This window comes from Pongo pygmaeus, chromosome 5 (genome assembly GCF_028885625.2).
Source record: "Pongo pygmaeus isolate AG05252 chromosome 5, NHGRI_mPonPyg2-v2.0_pri, whole genome shotgun sequence".
NCBI lineage: Eukaryota > Metazoa > Chordata > Mammalia > Primates > Hominidae > Pongo > Pongo pygmaeus.
In genome coordinates this window covers 127696517-127713619 of record NC_072378.2, presented here as the reverse complement: position 1 = coordinate 127713619, position 17103 = coordinate 127696517, and the positions used below count along the sequence as shown (strand labels likewise).

The 17103-nt window shown below is 39.9% G+C and overlaps 1 protein-coding gene across 2 annotated transcripts in view; it reads left to right on the top strand.

Annotated features, from left to right (window-relative positions):
- MTCL3 (MTCL family member 3) overlaps positions 1–16693 on the top strand; it is a 46258-nt gene extending 29565 nt beyond the window's left edge. The window contains exons 5-7 of one of the 2 annotated variants that reach the window (XM_054491661.2): positions 6802–6873; positions 13308–14483; positions 16382–16693. In XM_054491661.2, coding sequence (XP_054347636.1) covers positions 6802–6873; positions 13308–14483; positions 16382–16492 — 1359 coding nt within the window. In that variant the 3' untranslated portion in view covers positions 16493–16693. The remainder of the gene's footprint in view (positions 1–6801; positions 6874–13307; positions 14484–16381) is intronic. The other variant, XM_063666565.1, reaches the window with a different exon arrangement.
- The last annotated feature ends 410 nt before the right edge of the window (positions 16694–17103 follow it).

Genomic DNA, 17103 nt, shown 5'->3' with positions numbered 1-17103 from the left:
ATGTACCAACGCCCACTAGCTTCTAACATTTCTTCTGCAGCTTCCTCACCTCTCTTCCTTCACTTTCATAGAACTGAAGAGTTAGGGCCTTGCCCTGGATTAAGCTTTGGCTTAAGGGGATGTTGTGGGTTGTTTGATCTTTTATCCAGACCACTAAAACTTTTTGCGTATAGGCAATAAGGCTGTTTTGCTTTCTTATTATTTGTATGTTCACTAGAGTGGCACTTTTAATTTATTTCTAGAACTTTTACTTTGCATTCACAACTTGGCTAAGAGGCCTAGGTGTTTGTCACAAGAGGCCTAGCTTTTGGTTTATCTTGGCTTTGGACATGCCTACCTCACCAAGCTTAATTATTTCTAGCTTTTGATTTAAAGTGAGAGACATATGACTCTTCCTTTCACTTGAAAACTTAGAGGCCATTGTAGGGTTATTAACTGGCCTATTTCAATACTGTTGTGTCTCAGGGAATAGGCCTGAGAGGGAGAGAGATGGGAGAACAGCCAGTTGGTGGAGCAGACAGAACACACATAACATTTAAGTTAGCCAATTTATATCAGCATAGTTCATCGTGCCCCCAAACAATTAAAAGAGTGACATCAAAGATCATTCATCACAGATTATCATAATGGATATAATAATAATGAGAAAGTCTGAGATAATGGGAGAATTACCAAAATGTAACACAGAGACACAAAATGAGCACAAGCTTTTAGAAAAATTGCACCAATGGACCTGCTCAATGCAGAGTCTCCACAAACCTTAAATTTGTAAAAATTGTGGTTTCTGTGAAGTACAATACAGTGAAGTTCAATAAATCAAGGTATGCCTGTGCTTTATTTCAACTCTAGATTACTTATGATACATAATACAATGTAAATGTTATGTGAATAGTGATTTTACTGTATCATTTTTAAGTTTGCATTATTTTTATTGTTGTACTTAAAAAAAAAATCAATCTGTGGTTGGCTGAATCCGCAAATGTGAAACCTGTAGATACAGAGGGCTAGCTATATGTGATATGTCCTGTTTTAAATACTTTTCAGCTCATACAATTTTCACTCTTTAGTCTTTTTGTTGAAAAGCCTAAGACATTTTTATTTTTCCAGCTTCTTTCCATTTTATATTCCAGCATTTTAAAGGTCTACTTTTAAAGTAGACCTTTTCAAATGGGCTTTTGTTTACCTGTTTTTATCATTTATCAACTTTTAGTAACACTTCCAAAACAAATCTAGGCAAGAAATAAAGCTAGAGTGGCTGTTTCCTCATTGAACTGACATAGACTGAACAACCACTTTGTGTCAGGTATATTTCCAAGAGCAGGAGCTATAACAGAGACCAATTCTAGGAGCCTGCTCTTGTGGAGCTCACATTGCAGAATGAGAAAACAGACACGAAACAAACAAATATACAAGTCAGTTGGTGAGATTAGAGGAGCTATGGGGAAAAATAAAAAAGCAGAATTAGGAAGACAAGGAATATGCAAAGGAAGAGAATGGTGGAAGGATTTGCTTTTTGATATGAAATGGCCTGGGAAGATCTCTCTTATTAGGGACCCTGAAGAGACTATGGAAGTGGGTCATGAGAGTATATGAGGGAAGAATGTTGCAGGCAGAGGAAGCCATAGTCCAAAGGCCCCAAACAGGGGCATACTTGGTATGTTTGAGGAACTGCAAGGATGCCTGTGACACTAGAGCAAAGAAAGCAGTGAGGAGTGTGGTGCGAGATGAGGTTGAAGGGCTTGTTTGGGATGTGGGAATGGGGGGTGGGGTGACCACATAGAGTGGGCTGGTAGTTGACAGAACCAGCTACACATTCTAGTCACTCTGGGAGCTTTGAAAAAATGTCTGGGCCCAATCCCAAAATCTGTTTTAATTGGTCTGGGTTGAAATCTGGTCAAGTCTTTATAAAACGTTACCAGAATAAATCTAGTGTGTAGTCAGGGTCTGGTATACCTTAGTAAAGCATGACTCTGACTCAGTGCGATGGGAAGCCACTGAAAGATTTTGCACAGAATGACACAGCTTGATCACCCTGGCATGTGCCTCTTCTTCACCCACATTCCCCTCTGGACCTTAAGATCGTGCCTTAGTATGAAGCTTGGGATCCTGCCTCACCCTTTTAGGGAAGAGAGTGAATGTGGTCCTAAGCAAGCTCTCTGGGCACTTCACCTGTTCTGCCTCTGCCAGTCTGTCTGGGTAAGTGTCAAGGATGTAATAGAAGGAAAAGAGGAAGACTTCTAGGAACAAGAGCCCCTTCTGTCCCCTTCCAAGACAAGTTGGAGACAGAGCTTCTACCTTTTTCAGTTTCCTTCCAGCAGGCAATCCCTGGGCCTCCCTCCCAGTGTTACACTATAGTCACAGTATTTACAGATTGATTTAAGAACCAGTAAGTGATGTATGTCACTTCTGCTGATCCCTATGTTGAAAATATTAAAACTTCTGCACATGTGTCATTATATGTAACCTAGTACCCCAAACCTTGCTGTCATGCTCTGTTATCATAAAGGATATGCTCAGAAATAATATAAGCCTGCTATCTAAATTGCACCTTTTTTTCTGTCGAAGTAACAGTATAATGTAGTTGTTCAAAGTGGGAACTCTGAAACTGGCTAATTTGCATCCTGGTTCTAACACTAGCTAGCTGAGTGATAAATCCATTGTGTGCTTCAGACAATGGTGTCAATTAGTCTGTTGTCAGTCTGAATGAGTAGATACATATAAAGTGCTGAGAAAAGTGCATGACACATATTTAGGGCTCAAAAAATCTAAATATTAATGTCTCTATAGTTTCCTTCTTGATTTAATTACCATACAAATGAATCTCTCTTTAATTTTATCAACAGCATAGGAGACTTCTATATGCATAATATGTCTTTTGGTAACATGTTAGGTACATTCTTCTCTGTGGTTTAATTGCTGAAAACATAAAGATGCTACATACTAAGTGGAGTAAATTTTAATTGAGAAAAGGAAGGTAATCTCAAAACATTTTTAGAAAACAAACAACCCATTTTATATCATTGCTGTGCAAAAATAATTACTGGCAAAACTCTCTAATTCCTGGCCTTCTCATGATCAGAAAGAACAGCAGCCTCTTTTGGACAAACTGAGGCTGGGAATGTAAAGAATTAAGAAGTGGACAAGAAATGTTTTCAACATATTTATCTAGAGAACCATCTAGAGAAGTGCCTGCTTTGCCAGCAAATATGAAAATCTGAGATTTCATTGTGGCCTCCCCAACTGCTCCCCTAGCAGAGGTTACAAGATTTAGTGGATGATGGTGGGGGAGGATGACAAGGGGGGAGGTTACACAGTTTCATCCTCACAGGAAAAGGACTACTTGGACTCACATTATTTCTCTAACTTTCTGTATCCATAGAAATGCCTCATCTTTGTTTCATAGGATTCAGAAAGTTGATATAAACTTACTGGAATATGAAAATATGATGAAATATTTATTGAAAATGCAAATGTGATACTTACACGTACTAGCAGCCCTAAAGGCACCTGAAAGCTAATGTATCTTTATTCAAGTGGAAGGCTTTACTTCAGAGCTTTATTTGAGCTTAACACCCCACCTGAGTGATATTTAAATAAAAGCAAAATAGAAAATGTCTCTTAGGAAAGAATGCCCTAATTTCAGCATTACTCTTATATTAATTTAGAGGTCTCATTTTAACATTGCCCACAGGATAAAGTCTAAATTTCTCAGCTGCACAAGCTGACCTTAATCTTTTCTGCATCTTCTTTTACCCCATCTCTACAGTGGCCCTACCTCCATCACTTCTTTTCAGGAGTTAGTGCATCTGAAAGGCACATTCATTCCTCTATATCTTTACTCCTACAACAGTTTGTTCAGTTTTATTTCTGTTGAAATTTTGCATATCCTTCAAAAGTCAGTTCTCTTGGATGATTTTCTCTGATTCCCCAGATCTGGAATTAGAGCTTCTTCCTTTGCCCTCTCAGTCCCTTTTTCTTTATTTATTGCCCTGAGTTAGTTCTGCCCACTGTTTTTGCTAATTGCATCCTTTTCATCATTATAAACAGTTAGCTGTTTGGGGAAAGAGTACAATATTTCTTAGTCATATGTGTTTGGCATATATACAGTACCACATATAGACCAGGAACTAAATACCTATGAAATGAATGAAACACAAAGACCAAAAATCATTTCCAGAACTAGAACATACTTTCCCTCGAAATCCCTGCATGTCATCTCTTTATCTCACAGCCATTTGTACTGCCACCATTGTGTCTTTGTATGTCTCTATGACAGTCTAATTATGACATTTCTTGCTCAATAGGAGCATTTAGTGCTCCAAGTTGACCCTAGCAAAATAATTTGACCTGAATAAGATAAAATTCAATCTTTATTCAATGTCCTTCAAGATCTGACTTATGCCACCAGCAAATCTCATGTCACTCCTCTCCTCTCACTCTGTAACACCCATATGGAATTTGTCCCAGAAATGGGTTTTCTATGTGGAATGCCTTTTTTTTCCCTTTTCTTCCTCTTCATCTTCCATTGGCTGACTACTCATGCACCAGATTCTAGATAAGATGCTACTCCTTTTGGAAATTATCCCTAGCTCCCCACACCATCTCTAGCCCTAGATTAGATAAAGTCTTTCTCCTTAGTGATCTAATAGCTAACAGTTAGATATCAGAAAGACTTGGGTCAAGGTCTGAAGTTATTGTTACCAACTAGTAACTTTAGACATTTGCAAACTTTAGCTTATTAAATCATAGATCACTGGGCCCCATCCTCAGAGTTTCTGAATCAGTGGGTCTAGGATGAATCTCAAGAATTTGCTTTTCCAACAGCTTTCTGGGTGACACTGATGATGCTGTTCTGAGGAGCACAGAGATAACTGATGCTTTTGATAATGTATTCATCTACTTCTGTTTACCCCTGTAAACTTTAGTTTCGGCACCTGCAAAGTGAGGCTAAAAGGAGTGTTTAAAAATTAGCTGAGATAATGTATGTGAAGGGGTTGACATGAATTAGGGCTCAGTGACAGTTAATATTGTTCTTGTATTATCATTGCTTTCATAACACTGTGTTGAATTCCAGACTGAACAGATCATGCCAAGTAAGCTGAGAACCCCCAAAAGAGCAAAGATCACATTGGTTTTATTATTATTGTGTCACAGGTATCTTATGAAGTGCATTGGTAGTCACTAAATAAACATATAATTGAGCGAATTCAAATACAAGCATTCAATAAGTATTTAGTGAAACAAATTTAACGCTTCTTGTAGGTAGCCCCTACCTAGAATGTTCCAGGTTTCTTAGTTCAGCTCACTTTATTCTTGGTATTCTTGGGACTATTTTGTTGATTACTTCCTAAATTACTTTTTGGTTATGGTGAGTCAGTCCCCAAGCTTTCCTTTCTAAGAAGATTATACAAGCAACAGAAAGAACTTCTTCCTGTAAAGAACTAGAAATTAATAACCACGTGGGCTATTCACTTGTCTCTGTAGTTTCAGTTTCATACTGAATGAAAGCAGTTGCATCAAAGTATTCCCCTGCCTTCTGTGCTTGAACATATGCCTTTACTTAACAGTGTATATGCGTTAGAAATTAACATGTGAAGAATTTAATTTTCATTTCTTTGCAAATTTATGAAGACTCCTCTTTGGAAAAGGCTTTCCTATTTTTACTGTCAGTCTATACCCCGTCCTTCTCTTTGACCTCAGAACCTCGTATTTGGTATTCATACATTATTAGTTCAGCAAGTATTTTTTCACCACCTGCCATGTGGCAAGCACTATTTTTATGGTGGTGATGCCACACTAAAACAAAACCCCTGCTTCACAGAACCTAAAGCATAGCATTTATCAACTTGCACTGTAATTGTTTGCTTCTCTGTCTCCTCCCCTGCTAAGTTTCAGCCTCCTAATGGTAGATGCAGTATGTAATTGAACTTTGAGTCTCCCCCTCAATGTCTAGTATATGGTAGACATACATATGGATAATTATTGTTTACATACAGAGACACTTCTTATTATATTGGTGTGAGAAGTGGAACTGAGCACCAGAGATCATATAATGCTTGTCCTTGAAACAGTTTGGCACTAGCTGTGTATTCTTTGACTTCTGAAGTGTTAGTTTGAATTTTAATTAGGATCAGCCAGTAAAATGTGGGAGATTTTACATAAGAATCCAGATTTCCAGCTTCTCTTGTAAAAGCCCACATTCCTGTAGCACACAATGAGCTGAAGCTGTGGCTGGTCCACCTGCTTCTTGAGATGGGGCATGCCTTCTCCATTTCACTACAACCCCTACCTTGCCCTATCATTTTGCACGTGTCGGGGAGGAGCAAGGGGGTGATGTGTGGTGAGGGGAGAATGAAGTGCTTCCGATTCTACATAAGTTCACTGAAAGTGTGTGTTCATAAGCTTATAGCAACCTAACTCCCAACAGTGGAAATAATAACTTACTTTTTTTCCTTCAGTGATGTGGAATGCTAACAAGCATTTGTTTACATTTGAACTATATATCATATTGAGTCAACAATCAATTTTGTCTGTTGTTTTTCTGCATTTTCACAGTAGGTTTCCTGTATTTCTCAAATTAAATAATTGCCAGCTACATTCTACTGTGATGTGTATCCTAGTCCAAAGTAAAAATAAATCTAAATCTATCTGGTTTAGGATTTTTTTTCCTCCTTTTATGATTATTGAAGTAACTCTTTTTATTTGTCTTGGTTTTGTCATTTGAGACTAGAATACTTAAAAACATAAAATTGAATTAAAATTATAGTTTATCCAACTAAATATATTTGTGCTTTGTTTCAGTTATCCTTAAAAAGAAGAGGAAGCAAAGATTTGCCAAAATCTGAAAAAAAGGCTCAACAGACTCCCACAGAGGTATGTGGAAATAAAATTTCAACTAGTACATCAAGTACCTCTAAGTGTATATAATCACAAGCTACATTTATAAATAGATATAATGGCCAGATAACCTTATGTAAAACAAAGTCAAATTTGCATATCAATTGTGTAGCTGTAGATACAGGTAGTATAAATCAGAATATTTACTTATAAAGCCAGCCGTAACATCCCTATTATAATTGCTTTACATTGTAAGCACACAGAAAAATGTCATTCGTACTTTATACGCTGCTATATTTGAGAACTATACTCATGATGCTAATCTTGTCCTTTTATAATTAATAAGGTCAATAGAAAGGCTGTTCCTATAGTGTCAGGAGAAAGTAAAGAAAGGAATGTTGCAGAAGGAAGTCAGAAAGGAGAGAAAGGCTCGTTATATCTTTAGAGAGCCCTGGAATGAAGTAATTCTCCATACCAGTGATTGGAGAAGCAAAAGAAAGGAGACAAAAGAATAAAAATGAAAGTTGAAAGATGTACTCAACATGGGCTTGTTAAAACCTTAGAAACACAGCCACAGTAAAGACTAGCTTTGCTTTCAAGGTAAAAAGAGGTGCCAATGGTTGTAATGAAGAAGATTTTAAAATGGAAGAGGAAACATTTGGGATAAAAATGACACTATTGTTAAGGAAGGGGATCCCAATCTAGATCCCAAGAGAGGGTTCTCGGATCTCGTGCAAGAAAAAATTCAGGGCGAGCCCATAGAGTAAAGTGAAAGCAAGTTTATTAGGAAAGTAAAAGAATAAAAGAATGGCTACTCCATAAGCAGAGCAGCCCCGAGGGCTGCTGATTACCCATTTTATGGTTATTTCTTGATATGCTAAACAAGGGGTGGATTATTCATGCCTCCCCTTTTTAGACCATATGGGGTAACTTCCTGATGTTGTCATGGCATTTGTAAACTGTCATGGCACTGGTGGGATTGTAGCAGTGAAGACGACCAGAGGTCACTCTCAGTTTTGGTGAGGTTTAGCTGGCTTTTTTACTGGAACGCGTTTCATCAGCAACGTCTTTATGACCTGTATCTTGTGCCGACCTCCTATCTCATCCTGTGACTCAGAATCCTTAACCATCTGGGAATGCAGCCCAATAGGTTTCAGCCTCATTTTACCCAGCTCCTATTCAAGATGTAGTTGTTCTGGGTCACACGCCTCTGACATTATGACTCTCCAAAAACACTTGGCTAGATATTAACCTTTAAACTATGTCAGTTGGAATCTATGGTACTGTAGTATACTTTTATGATTACAAGGATTTTTTCACATTAGATAGATAATTTAACTAAAGTGATTTTAAATATTCAAAATTTGAAAAAGTTGATCTCAGACATTTTTTAAAGCATAACATATTAACTATATATTATTTTCCTTTTTCCTTTCTGTACCTGCTCTGTTCCTGCTCTGTTTTCTCGTGGTACTTGCACCAGAACACGTATGGACCTCAGCATTTTTAGAATCCCAGAGAGTCTCACAGCCAAGACCATGATATCATTTTTTGTACCTTTCTCTCTGTTCCCTTAGTAAGTCCAAATATACTCTGTCACTACAGCTTTTCCACTCTGTTTTGCTGTCACTTTATTCAACTCACTCTAAATATTTTGTTGTGAATCATTTCACGTGTTGCCATGAATCTTCTTTCCTACCTTGTTTATGGAGTAGACGCTGTATCTACATTTGTCCTATTCTTACACTACCTGTGTTAAAAGTTTATTTATTCTTTTCAACCATAGTCTCTGATGCAGGAATTCTTAACTGTTTAGTCTTGGCTTTATGGACCTCCACTCGCTATGCATGTGGGCAACTTTCTGCAAAAACATCCGCAACTTTAATCAGTTTCTCAGTGAGGTCAGGGACCTTACAAAAGTCAAGATGCCATGCAATCTACCAGCTTTTATTTCATGGGCAAAAACTTCCTTATTTATAAGTATACTGCGGCATATGAAGTTTCTGCTATCATTTCCAACACATTTATTTTCAGAGGTTATGACCTGTCACTTTTCAAAAACCCACCTCAGGAGATTGATCAGGCTATCTCTGATGGGATATCTCAATTATAAAATGGTCCATTTTTACAAAATTATAACACGATTCCAATGCTCAGTCAAGGTTGCAAACCATCGATCCACATATTTGTGTTACTGAAAATATACCATTCTATTGTAATTCTTGTTTATGCATTCATCTCTCCTACTTAGCCAGGGCATTTTTGTAGACAGGAGCCATCTTATTCAGTTTTGAATCATCTGTGTCTAGTGATTGGCACTCTGCATATGTTCAATACATGCTTTTAAATACTCCCGTCTCCTTTTTCTATGTGAAATCACACAAAATTGCCAACATGCTATTGAATTCGATCTACAGAAGTGGCAATTTCATATGGTCCAACTCTCTATTATTCATTTAGCTTTGTATTTCATTTTGTTAATTTGCTTCAGCTTCTTTGATCTCTTCCTCACATGTTCCTCAGCAGCACAGTGACTTTATTTACAGAGAAATGATACTGCACAGCAATTAAGAACTGTAGTTCTAGGGCCAGGCTGCCTAGGTTGAAATCTCTGGCATATACCGGCTGTATGAACTTGGGCCCATTACTTACTCTTTTTAGTGCCTCTATTTCCTCATTTATACAATGGGAATCATAATAGAGAGCTGTTGTACAGACTAAATGAGTTAATATATGTAATCAGTTAGAATGCAATTTAGTTTCTAGTAGTGGCTCTTAAAGTGAAAGCCAGGCTTAGCTCATTTCTTACTGGCCTTCATCATCATCATATCTTTATGTTTCCCTCTTCACATGTAATTTGTATCTTCAATTGAGTGAGTCTTCAACATACACAAAAATAAGAAATAACTTGCTTCACACCTCAGAGAATTTTAATTTTTCTTGCCTACCCTTCACTGTGGAAAATAGGAGAAAGTATTTACTGCTCAATTACTGTGGACCAGACACTTTGCATGCAATCTCCTTTTTTTATCAATAATTATGTATATTTCTATGCCAAGTTTCCAATGCAGCCTACAATAGTTGGGTTACAAGATCAGGATGCAAGGCATATTGGCATACAGGGTGGTAAACTCTTGGCATTGCAGAAACTAGCACATTTTGTATCTTGAAAAGATTTATTTTAAAATAAATAAAATAATTACCATGCCCATTAGCCCTTGATGCAGCTCCTTCCCTCATAATGACTCTATTATATTCAGTCTATGTCCAAGTGTTAAAATAATTGTTGTTTTCATTCCTTTGGGCAGGAGAGCTTACATACACACAAATCAGATATTCTCTTCTTTATTTGCTTAATATAACCCAGTGAAGTGTTATTCTGCTTCAGTTTGTGCCTTGTATCACACCCACTGCTGTTTTGGTTAGATTCAATTTGCAGTATATGCCAACTATACTAGCAAATAAAGGCCTTGCCTTGCAATCAAGGACTTCCACTACACATGCAACCCTATCTGGCTTCCCAGTCTCATCTACTCTTGCATGTCAAATAAAACCTAGCCTATGTAAAAGCATATTTGACATTTATTTGTGCAGATAAAATGCGTTCCAGTAAAAAAGCCAGCTAAAACTCACCAAACCAAGATGGCCACGAGAGTGATCTGTGGTCACCTTAACTGCTACAATCCCACCAGTGCCATGACAGTTTACAAATGCCATGACAACATCAGGAAGTTACCCTATATGGTCTAAAAAGGGGAGGCATGAATAACCCACCCCTTGTAGCATATCATTGTTGGTCATATTTCTGTTCAAACATTGTTTCTAATTATTGGCCTACATGACCTTAGATTTCCCCTCCCAAACCTTTGACTATTTCTTACCTGTCTCCCCTTTCTTTTCTTTCTTTTTTTTTTTTTAGATGGAGTCTCACTCTATCACCCAGGCTGGAGTGCAGTGGCACAATCTCGGCTTACTGCAACCTCCGCCTCCCAGGTTCAAGCAATTCTCCTGCCTCAGCCTCCCGAGCAGCTGGGACTACAGGCGCATGCCACCATGCCCAGCTAATTTTTGTAGTTTTAATAGAGATGGGGTTTCACCATATTGGCCAGGCTGGTTTCGAGCTCCTGACCTCGTGATCCACCCACCTCAGCCTCCCAAAGTGCTAGGATTACAGGCATGAGTGACCGCGCCCGGCCATCTGTCTCCCTTTCTTTTCTTCTCCTCATTGGTTGTGTCTGTGACTATTATGATAGGTTCAACCATCACCTCTACACATCTCATCCACACGTCCTCACTTCTAGACCTGAGCTCTAAGTGCCAAGATGTAATCTTAGTAATCTAATCATGAGCCTGAGATTCTACATGACTGTTGATGAATGTTTCCACCCTGTATCCCTCCACTGGAACACCTCACAGACAGCATTCTTAAAACCTTAAACCCACATTCTTCACACAAAACTATTTCCATTTCTCCTTTTGTACTTTTCAATTTAGTTAATGACTGGGCTTTGAGGTTGTCATGAGAATGTCATGAGAAGAACTTCTGTAAGTTTCATTCCACTATCCTTTCAGCAGGCAGAACCAACTTTATCCATTTCAGATTGATGGGAGTACATCCTATTTTAAAAGTGATCTAAATGCAATGCTCCTCTTTATTCATTCTCTATCCTTGCTATTGGCCATACAATCCAATGAGACCCCTCAACTCAAAAATTCAGGGTCATCTTTGAGTCCTCTGATGTGATCCAAAACATTGTAACATGTCCTTGGTCTCATCCTCAAAAAAGCTTCCATCAAAGCTTTCCATGACATACCCTCTTCAGTCCTCCCTGGATGCTGCTAAGGCTCTCTCATCTCTTCTGGTAGTCCTTCTCTTCTTTCTTCTAAACTTCTTCTAGAGGAAAGTGTACAAGGTAACACATCTTACTTCTTCGATTTTACCACATTGCTCTATTTTTTTTTTCTTTTATGCTTCTTTTCTAGAGGCAGCATGTGCAGTGGAAGGAATATGAGTTTGGGACTCAGCCAGAATATAGACTGTGCTCTGTCACTTATTAACTTGTGCACTGCAATGTTAATAAATCTCTCCTGTCGGTAAAGGGGAGATAGCATCACCTATCTTGAAGGACTGATATAAGTATTTAATACTATATGGAATGGAATGTTCAGGCTCTGCACACCCAGCAGCTCTCAAACGCTTCATATTCCCATTAGTAAATAGGAAGACAGGAGACCTGTGCCCTGTTCTCCATCTCTTCCATCTCAAAGGCTCTGTGTAGTATTTACTGAGCATCTCTGGCAGAAGCTCATTCTTCTCCTCACCTTCTCACCAGTGGTTGCTCCTTCTTTACCAGAATGCATCTCAAACACAGATGACTGATCTGTGTTATCTAGAGTACTGGATAAGGAAAGAATTTTTATTTTTGTTTTTATAATGAAGAAACCAAAGTTCACAGAAGTTACATGATTGGATCAAAGTACACACTTAAAAGAGAATTTTGAGAAATTGTCCTTGGGAGAAATGTCCTTAGACATAATAACATGCTTCGGTAATATCCCTCAGAGAAAGATTTCCATTCCTCCTTTTGTACTTTTCAATTTAGTTAATGATTGGGCTCTGAGGTTGTCGTAAGAATGTGTGAGAAGAACTTCTACAGTTCCGCTATCCTTTTGCCAGGCTGAACCAACTTTATCCATTTCAGACTGATGGGAGTACAACCTATTTTAAATGTGATCCAGATGGAAAACCTAACAGTTTCTCCTTGGATGGACCATTCCAGTGTCAAAATTTCCTGACTTACAGGCCTCTAAAACAATTTTCCTTTGAATAAAAACAGGGGGCAGATTATTTCCTAAGTGACACAGAAATCAAGAGCCTGAGCATTCGTTTCAGACAGAATTGGATTCAAATTTCACCTTTGTCCTTTGCTATTCATTAGCTGTGTAACCTTCGAACAGTTACTGAACATCTTTAAACCAGGAACTGTAATACCTACTCCTAAGTTTACTCTGAATATTAAATTAGGTTCATGTTTGTAAAACACTTTTCAGCACTTGGCTCAGTGTAAGTGACAAAAAAGTGGCAGCGAATGCATATGAACTACATGCTCCTTGAACAGATTTTATATTTATTACTGCAATAATGAAACAAAAGAAACACTGCTGAAATGATTACCAAACAGTTGTATGCAGTTACAACATATAATAATCTCTGAATAGTGATGACCAGTTTTTCTCTTTTCATATTCCTTTTCATTTTTGCTTCCAGTATGTAACACTGTTCTAATCTTTAATTTGCCAGAGAATTTAAGTGATCTGAAGAAAATACACAGTATCTGCTTCTGTTTCTCTGTCATTAAATCTGGATTGCAAGAAAAAGAAATTATTTTTCCAGGTGTCCTCTTTTGGTTGTTTCCTTGATTTACATAAAAATGATCTCCTATCTTTTTCCCTCTTTTCCCCCAAATGAGGAGGACAATGAAGATCTGAAGTGCCAGCTGCAGTTTGTTAAGGAAGAAGCCGCTTTGATGAGAAAGAAAATGGCCAAGATTGATAAAGAAAAGGACAGATTTGAACACGAGCTCCAGAAGTACAGATCCTTTTATGGGGATCTGGACAGTCCTTTGCCCAAAGGAGAAGCCGGAGGCCCTCCCAGCACCAGAGAGGCCGAGCTCAAGCTACGGCTAAGGCTGGTGGAGGAAGAAGCCAACATCCTGGGCAGGAAAATCGTCGAACTGGAGGTGGAGAACAGAGGCCTGAAGGCGGAACTGGACGACCTTAGGGGCGATGATTTCAACGGCTCGGCCAACCCGCTCATGAGGGAGCAGAGCGAATCCCTGTCGGAGCTACGGCAGCACCTGCAGCTGGTGGAAGACGAGACTGAGCTGCTGCGGAGGAACGTGGCCGACCTGGAGGAGCAGAACAAGCGCATCACGGCGGAGCTCAACAAGTACAAGTACAAGTCCGGCGGCCACGACAGCGCGCGGCACCACGACAACGCCAAGACCGAGGCCCTGCAGGAGGAGCTGAAGGCGGCGCGCCTGCAGATCAACGAGCTCAGCGGCAAGGTCATGCAGCTGCAGTACGAGAACCGCGTGCTCATGTCCAACATGCAGCGCTACGACCTGGCCTCGCACCTGGGCATCCGCGGCAGCCCCCGCGACAGCGACGCCGAGAGCGACGCGGGCAAGAAGGAGAGCGACGACGACTCGCGGCCGCCGCACCGCAAGCGCGAAGGGCCCATCGGCGGCGAGAGCGACTCGGAGGAGGTGCGCAACATCCGCTGCCTCACGCCCACTCGCTCCTTCTACCCGGCGCCCGGGCCCTGGCCCAAGAGCTTCTCCGATCGGCAGCAGATGAAGGACATCCGCTCGGAGGCCGAGCGCCTGGGCAAGACCATCGACCGGCTCATCGCCGACACGAGCACCATCATCACCGAGGCGCGCATCTACGTGGCCAACGGGGACCTGTTCGGACTCATGGACGAGGAGGACGACGGCAGCCGCATCCGCGAGCACGAGCTGCTCTACCGCATCAACGCGCAGATGAAGGCCTTCCGCAAGGAGCTGCAGACCTTCATCGACCGCCTCGAGGTGCCCAAGTCTGCGGACGACCGCGGCGCCGAGGAGCCCATTTCCGTGAGTCAGGTACAGTTCTGCCTATTGCGAGCCACGGCGGTGGCCAGGCTGGCCCGTGGAGCCGCGTCCCTGGCGGGCGTCTCGGCGCCCGGACTGCTGCGCCCCGCTTGAGGGGAAGCCCCGGCTCAGGGCCGCGCTGGGTCCTGAAACCCCCGGCCGGCCCACCAGTTCTTCCACACTGTCCTTCTGCAGGGCTGAGGTTTTTGTGACTCCATCACGTAGTCACCATTTCTTCCTCTGTTCTGTTTAAAAGGAAAACTTAACACCATTACCCTCAATTGTTGTGGAAAGAGTAAAGGATTTTGAGGCACATTATTATTTTAGAAGGTCAATATTTTTCTCTGTTACTCTGCTAGCAGATGAACTGCAAGATGGTTCTGAATAGGAATATTTAACTGCTGATATGTGGTTTTCGAGCCAAGATCCATATTGAGTTTAGGATTTTAAAAAAATGACTAGACTAGGAGGCCGAGGAGGGTGGATCGCTTGAGCTCAGGAGTTCGAGTCCAGCCTAGTCAGCAAGGCGAGATCCGCCTCTCCAAAACATATGAAAAATTAGCTGGGTGTGGTGGCATGCACCTGTAATCCAAGCTACTCCGGAGGCTGATGTGGGAGGATCACCTGAGCCCAGGCAGGTCGAGGCTGCAGTGAATGGTGATTGCACTACTGCACTCCAGCCTGGGCAAAAGTGAAACCCTGTCTCAAAAAAAAGAAAGAATAAAACTAAAACAGAATTGATGGCAGGGCACTGTGGCTCATGTCTGTAATCCTAGAGGCCAAAGAGGGCAGGAGGTCAGGAGTTCGAGACCAGCCTGGCCAACATGGTGAAACCCCATGTATACCAAAAATACAAAAATTAGCCTGCTGTGGTGGCGCACTCCTGTAATCCCAGCTACTCGGGAGGCTGAAGCAGGAGAATCACTTGAACCCGGGAGAGGGAAGTTGCAGTGAGCCGAGATTGCACCACTGCCCTCCAGCCTAGGCGACAGAGTGAGACTCTGTCTCAATAAAAAAATTAATTTAATTAAATAAAACAGAACTGATGGATAACTACTGGTAAATGTAGAAACCAGTGGTAAAGAGACATGATTTTCTGTCTACAACCCCCGGGAAAGGAACAAATGAAAGCCACTTTTTTTTTTTACCATAAGTTGAAATAACATGATCATTATTTCCAGAGAAAATCACTCTCAGTTGTATAGTGGAGAATCTCAGGACTGGGGAAGGAGTCTATACGGTAGCTTGAAGGCAACACTAATTCAGAGAAATAGTAACTATTCCAGAACAGGGAAAACCAGCATTTTTCCTCCATCCTGATTTGTAGAGGCACACCAGATGAATTGGACTGAGCTGCTTTGGCCAGGTATGGTGGCCATTTAAAGACCAATGCATTTTGTCAGAGTTAACCACATGAAAGATAATTTATGAAACAAAACAGGCAATGCTGTTTCCTCTGGCAAGCCTGGTGTCCTGTATCCAATGGAGAACCCACGGAAGTACAACAGCATGCATGGCTTTTAAGACACGCAAGACATTTAAAAGCCAGTTTATGTACAGAAGCATGGTTTTAGATTAACTGCCTGTTGGTACAGCTAGAAACATTGCAGCCCTATCGCTTATTTATCTTGCATGTTGCTCCGCTTTGCTATGAAAAATATCGTTTTATGATAAAACTTGTTGAATTTTGATATGTATTCAGTTATACCCTTAGGGAAAATAATAGAAATTAGAGTGAGAGAAAGTGCTATGTATAATATTAGGCTTTCAGATTTTATAGATATAGGCTTAAGGGAGGGTGGGGGTTCTTTTTTAAGTTGAATGAATACTTAAATTAGTTGATGTGAATTTAAGTTTTAAAGATTATTATTAATTAACTCTTCTCTTTGTCTTTGCATTTACCTTCCCAGATGTTCCAGCCTATCATTTTACTTATTCTCATTCTTGTATTATTTTCTTCACTTTCTTACACAACAATATTTAAACTTGTCTTCCTTTTTACACTGTTTTTTGTACTGTAAATCTTTCATCATTTACCATTCATTGTAGTATTTTCAGTTTGTTTATTTTGTTCACCCTTCAAGACAAGAAGTAAAAGAAGTATAATTTCTGTAGTAACCAATGCTATAAAAACACTGAAGACTGCTTATTTCTTTAAAAAGACACAACTCATCTTACCAAGACCAAATTCAATAAGAAGCCCAAGCACTAAAATATTTCAGGTAAGAAAGTGTGACATTTTTCTGTATGAATTGTTTTAATTTTTACTTCTTTTTTAATCCTGTTTGTCTCCTCTTGATAAATAATTGGCATATTGAATATAAAAATGGACTACATGTCTCATAATTATTTCTCAGTAGTTCACTATTATTATTCAAAAGCTGGACGGACATTCACAATTTGGTCACATTTCCAAAAAGTATATACATTTGTAAAGTACCTTTGCCAGGTTGCATCAAACTAACAAGATAATTTTGACATCCAATAAATATCTGAAAAAAAAAAAAGGGGAAATAAATGAAATGTGACCCTCATGAAAACTAAGTAACGTGTTGTAATGCCGATGTGTTTTGTCTACAGAGATACGCTTGGAAGCAGAGATTGGATTAGGTCTTAGTTCATTTAGGAAATA